Here is a 10,857-nt window from a genome sequence, read left to right on the forward strand (position 1 = left end):
TGAGGTGGGGTCTGTGGGGTGGCTGCTATGGAGCCCAGGCAGGCAGGCATTCTGGGTTTGGCTGCTTCTCAGCCTGGGCACAGGGTGCTGGCCAGCATCACACTTCAAGGTCACCTCAGCCAAAGACATGTGCCCTAATGCAGCCCTAGTGGAGTTAATTGAGGTGGCAGCAAATGTCTAGAGCAGCAGTTGATCTGATGTCAGATGGGGCCAGGTAGTGTCATGTTTGGGCAGTGGTGCTGGTGGTCCTAGGCCCATCTCTGCATCCGGATCCGAGGCAGGCGACGGGTGGGGGCAGTGCCTCTGGGTGCATGGCCGGCATCTCAGCCAAGGTTGACATTTGGAGATGGGAGAGGCAGAAGGGGACGGAGCTGTCTGGGGTCAAGCTGGTGCATATTCTCAGGCCTGAGTGAGAGGTGGGATCTCTGCTCAGAGAGGACTGAATTTAGACAGGAGCTGGAGGCAGGAGACTCCAGTGAAGAGCTGTTGTGTTCTTGCCTTTTCAACTGATAGTGCTGGCTCAGGCGAAAGGCCTCCTGTCCCAAGGAACTCCCTTCCTAGCGCCGCTTCATTCCTCCTCCTTCGGGCCCCCAGGCCCTGTGCTCTTCCAGGGTCCGTCCTTCCACACTCGTTTCCCTCACTTCCAGAGCCGCTGACTCCCGACTGCTTTCCCCCAGACTTCAGTATCCCCGATGTTGTCCTAGACCATTGTATCTCATGTTCCTGGGCCCAGGAACAGCTGCCCCAAACCCTGCCAGGCTGGGGCCATTCCTGTGCCCTGTCCCAGCAGTCAGCACCTGGTAGCACAGGTCTGCAGCTGCGTGAGTCACTTCCCTAGAGGGCCTGTGCTTGTCACAGTGAGGGGAGGATGTGACAGACTTAGTGGACAGGTGGCTGGGGATACGAAGTCCCCTGGAATGGATGGGAGAGACCCCAAACAATAAAGAATTGTCTCACTCAAAGTGCTGATGGGACTCCGCTGAGAAAGCCCAGGTTAGAGGGAAGGAAGGCGCAATGATGCCTCCAGGTGTGGTCCTTGTTGGAGGCAAGGCTCCTGAAACAGGTGTGCTGGGCCCGCTCTCGCAGAACCGCCGTGGACCAGGCTGAAGGCAGGGGAGTGGCCGGGGAGGGGCCTGACACAACTGAGATGTGCCATCCACAGTGGATGTCTCTGCATCAGGCCCCAGGTCCACAGCAGCTCTGAAGTGGACATTATTGTCCCCATTTTAATGAGGAAACAGAGGCTTGGCATAGCTAACAAACTTGTCTGTAAATTCCACAGTAAGTGGGAGACCTAGGGTTCAGCCTAATTGTGTCTGACTTGAAGAGCCATGTTCTTTCCTCCAAGCGACCCTGAGCTCAGAAAGGAAGCTTGTGAGGTGGATGGAGGGAAGGAAGGAAGCCAAGGGGGAGAAAGCCAGCCACTCCCCATCATGGGGCTATGCCAGTGGGGGACCTTGAGCCTGCTGTGGGGTTGCACTGGCCTGATGGCAGGTCGTAGGCAGTCTTCAGTGCTCTTCCCGGAGATCGGGACAGAGCTGCAGGGAGCCCTCTGGCACCAGCCCCCAGGAGCCCCTTTGCTCAGCTTGAGGTTTCTCTTATCATTCCAAAAATGAGGAGCAGGCCCAAGTGAGTCCCTTTCCTTGATGGCAGGGAGCCAGAGGACAGCTGGGCTGTTTCCCTAGAGTGAGGGAAACGAGAAGATGCTGTCCTGTCCCGTTCCTGTCCCTGACATCCCTCACCTGGGAGCGGCAGTGGCATGGAGGAGGCAGCCCCGTGCTCTTGCTCCTGTAATGACAGCGCCCACACGCAGGAGCTCGCGGACGGTGCCCACCCAGCCCGCGTCCCGCTGCCGCGTGCCGACACCGACACCGACCCTCATGCACACTCACACATGTCTCTCGCTCACCGGGCGATGTTAACATCTCATTATCTTTGTTACTGTAATTACATTATCCGCTGCTTTATGCAGAATTATCCTCCGAGGACTAATTGATGGCTCCATGTTTAATTCATTAATCATTAGCATCAAATTCGACAATTACAGTGCACACTGATTGTGGGATTGCAGGCGTAATGAGGGGAGAATTAACAAAGGAAAGGGAAAGCACTTTCCCTCCCTCAGGGTTTTGGGCTGGGGGCTTGAGGAGGAAGTTGGGCCTGTGATGTCTTTGGATGGGGCTAGGGATGAGGGGGAATACGATTCGGAACCTGGAAGGCCATGAAAGCAGGCGTGAGGAGAAGCAAGCTGTCTGAGAAATGAGGGACCGAGTGTGCACCCCGGAAGGTTTCCTGAGGCGGGACCTGTGAGGGCGGAGGAGGAGAGGTGGGCAGGATTCTGAAGAGGCAGCATCTGTGTGTTCCTTCTGGGCCTGGAGATGGAGACCGGCCTGTAGCCTCAGTGCTGCACATATATGACTAAGTACTTACTATGTGTCTGGTCGTGTTTGGGGTGTTGTGACAAATACAAGAGGAACATAAAACTTGCTCCCTGCCTTTAGGCGTCATCCCAGTGGCAGAGCAGTGACATGTTGGGCCGTTCCTTTCCCTTCCAGCTGCTGCAGCCCGGTGCCGCCTCCCCATAGGCTTCCCCTCAGTCCCACCGCCTGCAGGGCTGGTGTGAGGCCTGGTGCCTGCCCTTCCCCTGGCTGGGCCTCTGCCTGCTGTCTCCAGCTTTGGCCAGCTCCGAGCCCCTTCTCTGCTTTCTCACTAACGTCCAGCACCTGGCTGCCTCCTCGGCTTCAAGGTTCAAGCACCCCAGGTTTGGCCCCCCTGTTCTTAGACCTCCTAGGGCCATTTCCTTCTGGTCTCAGTCTTGGGTGGACTGAAGAAGGGGAAGGAAGCTTAGGTTCTTGGTGTTCCAACTCAGGCCTTCAAGTGTCACAGGCCTCTGAGGCCCCATGGCTGTTCCCAGAATCTCTCCAGCAGGGGCTCAGCCAGGGAGTGAGGTGGGAGAATCGTGCCGCTCTCTGTCCTCCTCCACTGCCGGCCGCGCCTGCCCCAGCCTTGGCTTTCCTAGAGCCTTTGATTCCCCCTGGCTCTGCCATTCTTCCCTGATGGGAAACGAAAGATTAATTTTCTCCAGCCCAACAGGATAATTACTAATACTAATTAGACATAATTACTTGAATTTGATACAGTTATTTCTCGTCAGAATGGCGGTAAAGCTGAGGCAAAGCAAATGGCATATGTGGACTAGAATGGAAGGTGCAGGGGCCCAAGCCAGGAGGAGCCCCACAAGGAACGCTGCAGAGATGGGCGTCAGCACCACCCAGCTCCACAAGTTGGGAGATCTCTGATGCAGAGACCTCTCCCTACTCCCAGATCACAGTGAGGGGACAGAGCTGTAGGCCTTTCTGCTTATGGAGGGAGGAGGGCATGAAGGTCTGGGGACAGGCTGCTTCCTAAGGCACACAGGGCCCCTGCGCGGCCTCTGGCTCTCCCAGAAGCTGGCCTGCTACCTGATGAACCCGTGCCCTGCTGGAATTTCTCCAGCTCTGCCCTGCAGCCCTATTTTTAGGATAGTATATTTGAACATTCTCCCCGGCCCGGCCTCCCTTCCCAGTCTGACCCTTCCCACCCCCAGGTGCCCCCCACTCGGCCAGCAGCGCATCCCTGCACTCTGAGCGCCCCCTCAGCAGCTCGGCCTGGGCTGGCCCGCGCCCTGAGGGGCTGCACCAGCGCTCCTGCTCCGTTTCCAGCGCCGACCAGTGGAGTGAGGCCACCACTTCCCTGCCCCCAGGCATGCAGCACCCTGGTGAGTGGTGGCTCTGCTGCTTCCCACCTTTTCTGGGGCCCCAGTGACAGAGAGGAGGGGAACCGGGCAGCATTCTTTGCTTGGGAGGCTGCAGTGGGACAGTGTCCAGGCCAAGGGGTGGGGCCCAGCTGGGCCCTCCAGGGCTTGTCAGAGAGACCTTGCTTCGGGGCTAGGACTGATGTTGTCTTGGAAGCAGAGTAGGGGCACTGTCCCTTCTCCAGCCTCCACGTGCAGCCCTTTTCCCCAGAGACCCCATCGCCTGCAGCCCTGCCTAGGGCCAGCGCTAGAGGCCCGCCCTCTGCAGCTCCTCCTCCCCTTCGTCCCCAGGCGGCGCTGGTGGCGGCTCCCGCATCCCCATCAGCCCCCCGCGCAGTTAGCTCATCAGCCTCTCGGCAGGGGGACAGGGAAGCGGCTGAGTAGGGAGGTCGGAGGCTGGGCGCTCTAAGCCGTGTGTGCCACATTCCGAAGGCAGCAGCATCTTACCCGCTACTGTGGAGTGGAGGGGGGGTCCCTGTGGAGTTGTCCTGAAAGGTCATTTTCCACCTGACCTGTGCTGCCCCCCTCAGATAGGCCTCCACCCATCCTAGGTGACTCTCCCGTCTGCCCCTTCCACCTGCTTCGAGGGCTCTTCCGTTTGCCCCTTTGTCTGTTCTCTTTCTCTCTCTGCTTGTCTTCTTTTGACCCTACTTCTTACTTTCACCATTGACCACAGACCCCATCAGCAGTTCTGAAGGCTCAAAAGGGCATGGAGCCAGCTCTCCTGTCCCTTGCCCTTTCCATGCCCTTGTCCTGAGTGTAATGACAGGAAGACCCAGGGTTCCCCACTGTCACCCCAGCCAAGGGTGCTTTCCCTAATTGGCTTCCCAAAGGCCTTCCTTGAGTCTTCACAGTAGGAGCCCTGAGGCCCAGCCTCTGAGCTGCCATGGCCTCAGGAGCGTGGGCTGAGGGAGGAGCTGGGCGGTGCCAGCACAGGGATCTGCCCCACCTCTTGTTCCACGCCCAGCCCACCCTGGGGGAAGTGAGCTTGGAGCGCATGAGAAGGGGAGCCAGGGGCCCTTCCCTTGGGTCACCGGTCCAGTGGCCTGTGCTGGCCTGCATGAGGGCCCTCTGTTGAGTCTGGAAGGAGGAAGGCAGGGAGGGAGGGAGCATGTCTGCCTCTAATGAAGTTTGACATTTAGTGGTGAGCGCCGGGCGGGGTGTGGGAGACGGAGCTTGATTAGCGCGCTCTAATTGACAGTAATTAGGCAGCTCCCTGATTGTTTCTAATTCTGCTATTAATTGTGAGGAGCGGGGAGTGTGATTGAGGATAAATTTGGTGCGGAGCTGCTGGGGCTTCAGCTCCCCGTGAGTTCCCTGGGCTGCCTTCCACCCCTCCAGGCTGCACAGGCAGCTTCCTCCCTTTGCCTCCATCCTGTTCTGCCTAAGTTTCCTACTCTCTCTCTCCACATTTGCCTCCTCCAAGGCTGGGGAGCTTTGGGACTGGGAAGCCCAGGCAGACCTCACCTAGAGAGAGGTGTCCGTCTGGCTCTCCTGAGTGTGGCCCAGCTACAGTTGGCAGGACTGGTCCTCTCCTCCTCCCAGTGCCCTGCGCCCCTCCCCTCCTCTGCCTCCCTTCTTCCCACACTTCTCCAACTCTCCCCTCACCAGCCAGTGGCCCAGCTGAGGTACTCAGTTCCAGCCCCAAGCTGGATCCTCCCCCATCTCCCCACTCCAACCGGAAGAAGCACCGGAGGAAAAAGAGCACCGGGACCCCCCGACCAGACGGCCCCAGCAGTGCTGCTGAAGGTTAGGGGGACCCAGAGGGAAACCGGGCACAGGAGGTGGGCAGTGGGACTTGGGGATAGTACCCTAAAAGTAACACTTATTTTTTTTTTTGTATTCAATGGATTAAGCACTTTCTAGTAGTTGCTAATCAAAGTAGTTCTACAACTTCTTTTGGTAATCTAGACCTGGTATCTTAGAAAAGTTCTTCTGCTAACTGAAACCCTTTCTGTTGAAATGTGGGCTTACTTCATTTATTCTTAAAGAAGGTAAACGACAGCAGACGGCTACATCAATAGCTCCTTTAAGATGTTCGGGCAGGACCTGTGTTTTCTGTCTCTTGTGTCATCCTGAGTTTAATAAGTGCTGGGTATTTACTGGGTGCTTAATACATGTGTACAGATTGACTGAGTCTCTCCTTAGTTTTCCTTAGGCTAAGGAATTCCAGGTCCTGAAGCCTTCTTCCATAGGACCTTTCTCTTCCTCTATTGATTATACTGCTGCTCCTCAGATTTTCCCCAAAGTATCTTCAAAACCTGCCTCTTCTTGGTGATTGGAGTTTCTTTGCTCCCAAATAAGTTTAACACTTCTATAGACTCATAACTTCTCACTTCTACTCTAATCGTCAGGGTAGAGGTATGGGTCAGGGGAGCAGAGACGCCTAGCCAACCTGCGACAGTGATGCTTAGTACTTACAGCATGGGGGCTCCCTTCTGGTCCGGCAGACCGAGCCCCACAAATGATCATGGAGATCTTGTAGTTCAAAGGCTGTGGTCAAAAGCAAGGTGAGGCGCAGTGGTGGTGCCTGGGGAAGGAGGCGCCGGTTCTATTTCTGTGGGAAGGCAGTTCTGCTAACAGTCCCTGAGAGCAAGGGCCCAGCAGAGGAGAAATTCCAGGGGATGTCGGCGTCACTGAGGTGAGGTTGCCTGGGGCCAAGATGCAGTGAGGACTTACAAGCAGGGATGGCCTTGGCAGAACTGGGGTTCACCCTGGGGCCTTACCATAGGCACCTGTGCTGTCTTCCCAGCCCCCAGGACACAGTCACACTGCTTGTTAGGAATTGTTCACCCATGGGGCGGTGACCATTGGGAATGAGATTCATGCGTCTGTCTTCTGGGGCGTGGGGGAGCAGAGCTTGGAAGAGCTTCACCACATTGCTTGGGATCACAGTCCAGCCCTCAGTGCTTGTCACTACAGATGCCCTCAGGCCCCTATTTGCTCACATACTCCAGGTCCGAGAGAAAACCTCTCCTCTCCCCCATCCACTTGCCCTTCCTGCCTGTCTATGCCATGGCAGTGGGGGAGGGGCCCAGCTCCCATGAGCCCCACGCTGACGCCGTCAGGAATATTGGGTTTAATGAGCTGCAAAATGAGGCGGCTGCAGCTGACATGTACGGATGGTGCCCACACCCGCCTTCCCCCACCCTCTCCCAGTGTGTGCCTCCTAGCACCCCGTCGCATCCTTCTCCAGATACTCAGCTCTTTCTCTGGGAAGCACCCCTCTGATTTGACACCCATTCCTGGCAGTGCCAGGGGTGCCAAGATCTTGCACCCCCCATCTGTTTTCACTTAAGCTCCACAGGTGGTTAGGAAGGCGGATTGGGAGCTCACACTAGTCTTGCAAGTTTACTCTGGCCTCCCCCTGCAAGTTGTCCTGGAGTGTGTGGCCTTGTGGCTGGGGAAGGATCTAGGGGAGGACACGTGCCAGTGGAGCAGGGTAGTGAGTGGCGTTGTGGCGATAGCATGCCCTGGGTGTGCACACAGGCCAGGAGCCCTGATGGCATGAACACCCCCCAACAGAGGCAGAGGAGTCGTTTGAATTTGTGGTGGTGTCCCTCACCGGGCAGACGTGGCACTTTGAGGCCTCAACGGCGGAGGAGCGGGAGCTGTGGGTTCAGAGTGTGCAGGCCCAGATCCTTGCCAGCCTGCAAGGCTGCCGCAGTGCCAAGGACAAGGTGGGTACAGAGTGACTGGGCCCACACAGAGCACCTGGCTGGGGTGGGACTGAAAAGGGCCTCATGACTGACCAGCCGCCCCTTGTCTCTCCTGCTGTGCGACAGACTCGACTGGGGAACCAGAACACAGCTCTGGCTGTGCAGGCGGTCCGCACCGTTCGTGGCAACAGCTTTTGTATCGACTGCGATGCACCTAGTGAGTGCAAGGCTGGTGGGGCTGGGAGCTGGGGACAGCCCAGGGAAAGCTTCGTAAGCATCAAGGAGCAGGGAAGAGGGCAGGGAAGACTTCCGTAGTTGTCCCAAGCTCTGGTGGCCTGCCTGCTGTCGCTATATCATTCTCCTCTCCTTGCCTAGATCCAGACTGGGCCAGCCTGAACCTGGGTGCCCTGATGTGCATTGAGTGCTCAGGCATCCACCGACACCTGGGGGCTCACCTGTCCCGGGTGCGCTCCCTCGACCTCGATGACTGGCCGCCTGAGCTGCTGGCTGTCATGACTGCCATGGGCAATGCCCTCGCCAACAGCGTCTGGGAGGGGGCCTTGGGTGGCTACTCCAAGCCAGGACCTGACGCCTGCAGGTGAGCGTATGGCACCCTGGAGCTGGCCAGGAATGGGGGAACCGCTGGGGGCTCCCAGCATGGGGAAGATTGGAGTGGCTGTGATGGTATTAGAAGGGTTAAAACTGTCCGTTGCTCTGCTTGGCAGTTGGCCCCTTGGGGGTGCCCCTCCTGCTCTGGTGCCTGTCACTCAGTCGCCTCACAACAACGGGCCCTTTCTGAGCGTTATCAGCAGGTCAGGGGCCAGCAGGAGGCGCATGCGCAGGGCCCCTATCATGGTGTGGTGCAGAGCGCCCACTCCGGAGCTCTGAGATGGGGAGAATGGGTGGGAGATAGGGGAGTGCGTGGCCCCCCAGTGCAGGCCCCCACCCGCTTTGTTCCAGCACTGCCAATCCAAGAGAGTTCAGACGGCCAGATAAGCTGCAACACGGGCCTGCCTGGAATCTTCCTGCCCTCTCAGCCCCCACATCCCCACTGTCCCCAGGGGGCCTCCCTTCTGTGTCCCTTCCTTTCAGCTTCTCCCACCCCCCTTTCCATTACCCACTGCCCCTCTGTGTGCCTGGTGTTTCCAAGGCTTCCCTCCTCCCTTTCTGCTCCGTCTCATCTTCTCTGTTTCTTCCTTCTTCCCCCTGGTGCTTGCTTCCTTTCCTGCCCACCTTCTTGGCCCCACCCGTTGCTTGGTGTCCTTCCTTGGCTCATGCCCTGATGGGCCTGTGGTTGCAGAGAGGAGAAGGAACGCTGGATACGGGCCAAGTATGAACAGAAGCTCTTCCTGGCCCCACTGCCAAGCTCAGATGTGCCGCTGGGGCAGCAGCTGCTCCGGGCCGTGGTGGAAGATGACCTGCGGCTGTTGGTGATGCTCCTGGCACATGGCTCCAAGGAGGAGGTGAATGAGACCTATGGGGACGGGGATGGGCGGACAGCTCTACATCTCTCCAGTGCCATGGCCAATGTTGTCTTCACACAGCTGCTCATCTGGGTGAGTCACGTGTCTCTAGCCTGCCCTGACCACACTCTTCTTAGCCTTATTCTTTGAAAGCCACCTCTTCTTTCCTCCCGTACAACCAATCTGTCTCCTCCCATGTCATGCCAACTGTGAACATGTGTTTTCTCCTACAGTACGGGGTGGACGTGAGGAGCCGGGACGCCCGGGGCCTGACTCCACTGGCCTATGCTCGCCGGGCCGGCAGCCAGGAGTGTGCAGACATCTTGATCCAGCATGGCTGTCCTGGGGAGGGCTGTGGCTTAGTGCCTACCCCCAACAGAGAGCCTGCCAATGGCACCAACCCCTCTGCTGAGCTTCACCGTAGTCCTAGCCTCCTATAAGGCCCAGGAAGAGGGCAGAGGGGCCAGAAGGACTCCATGGCCCGAAGACCATCCTCCTTGCAGGCACTGTGGGAACAGACACAGAGATGGACAAGCAGGGACATGCCGAGAGGACGAAGCAGAGGAAATTAGGGAGGAGAGTCAAAGGGATCAGGGAGAGTTGGGGATTTGAGCTGCAGCAGAGAGGGATGAGGGATTTAGCCCTCTGCCCTAAGGTGCCATTGAAAAGGGACAGGACCCTTCGGAGGTGCCTGTGAGGAGAGGGGAGCAGGACCTCTCCCTCCTCCAGATCCCTGCCTCCTAGTGCCAGCCCCTCACACGCCTTCATCCTGAAATAGGAGGACGGCCCAGTTTGGGGGTGCTGGATGAAAGAGACGAGGGGTGATCTGTGAGTCCCATGTAAACTTTGTACATTGGAATATTTATGTTTGTGTACATATTTGATGTGTGTGTGTATGATGAGCCAATAAACCAGATTGTGTGCGTGGTCTTGTTTCCCCCTTTTATGTTGCTGCCCTCCCAAGCGCGCCCCTCAGCTCTGCTCTCTCCTTGTCCTTTTCTTCTCATTGTTTACCATGTTCTGAGATTTTCTTCCCTCTGTTTGGCTGGGTCCTAGGTGGTCTGTGTGCATTGCTTTCTTTCGGCCTTCCCTTGGTAGGGTGTGGTTGAGTTTTCAGCAGCACAGCACAAGGCCCCTGATGAGAAGACACAAAGCTCTTTGCTTCCTACTGGGTGCTGCCTCCCCAACCTTCAGACAGCTTTTTTTTTTTTTTTTTTTTTTGAGACAGAGTCTTGCTCTGTCACCCAGGCTGAAGTGCAGTGGCACGATCTCGGCTCACTGCAACCTCATTCTCCCGAGTTCAAGCGATTCTCCTGCCTCAGCCTCCCAAGTAGCTGGGATTACAGGCGCCCACCACCACACCCAGCTTATTTTTGTATTTTTAGTAGAGAGGGGTTTTTGCCATGTTAGCCAGGCTGGTCTTGAACTCCTGACCTCGGGTGATCCTCCTGCCTCGGCCTCCCAAAGTACTGGGATTACAGGCGTGAGCCAGCATGCCCAGCCATCAGGTAGCTTTTCCAGCTGCTCTCTTCATTTGTCATCAATATTCTATGTAGAAAGCTTGTTGCCACACCCTGTACTGGCCAGAATGCACCCAGAGAGAGGGCGTAAGCATTGCCCCTTTCCTACAAGTCTGGGAATGGCCATACAGCAGGATGTACAGGGAGATACTTGAGTCAGTACCCAGGAGAAGAACTGAAGGTGCCGCAGGATAAGTGGCAGCACTTCTCTCCAGATAGCTGTGTTACAACATAGACTGACTTGTGCCTGGGCTTTGCTTGTGAGGAAAGGGGAGGAGGTAGGTGGTTAACACCAGAATAGCTGCCCTAACTCCCACCATCTTGCCAAGCCAAGCTGGGGACAGAATCCAGAGTTCCTGCTTTTCCTTCTGACTGAATCCCTTAGTCCAGAAGGAAGACCTGGGGGAAGTGCTTCTCCCTGC

The 10,857-nt window shown here is 57.0% G+C and overlaps 1 protein-coding gene across 12 annotated transcripts in view; it reads left to right on the forward strand.

The window, feature by feature from the left end:
• AGAP3 (ArfGAP with GTPase domain, ankyrin repeat and PH domain 3) overlaps positions 1 to 9,842 on the forward strand; it is a 60,082-nt gene extending 50,240 nt beyond the window's left edge. For 5 of the 12 annotated variants that reach the window (XM_045388104.2, XM_045388103.2, XM_065542794.1 and 2 more), the window contains 7 exons: positions 3,587 to 3,757; positions 5,405 to 5,542; positions 7,319 to 7,473; positions 7,579 to 7,669; positions 7,828 to 8,050; positions 8,753 to 9,008; positions 9,149 to 9,842. In XM_045388104.2, the coding sequence (XP_045244039.1) occupies positions 3,587 to 3,757; positions 5,405 to 5,542; positions 7,319 to 7,473; positions 7,579 to 7,669; positions 7,828 to 8,050; positions 8,753 to 9,008; positions 9,149 to 9,355 (1,241 nt within the window). In that variant the 3' untranslated portion in view covers positions 9,356 to 9,842. Of the gene's footprint in view, positions 1 to 2,555; positions 2,762 to 3,586; positions 3,758 to 5,404; positions 5,543 to 7,318; positions 7,474 to 7,578; positions 7,670 to 7,827; positions 8,051 to 8,752; positions 9,009 to 9,148 lie in introns of all 12 variants that reach the window. The other 7 variants (XM_074036356.1, XM_005551195.4, XM_065542796.1 and 4 more) reach the window with 3 other exon arrangements.
• Positions 9,843 to 10,857: the final 1,015 nt, after the last annotated feature.

The sequence above is a fragment of the Macaca fascicularis genome, chromosome 3, assembly GCF_037993035.2.
Source record: "Macaca fascicularis isolate 582-1 chromosome 3, T2T-MFA8v1.1".
Taxonomy (NCBI): Eukaryota; Metazoa; Chordata; class Mammalia; order Primates; family Cercopithecidae; genus Macaca; species Macaca fascicularis.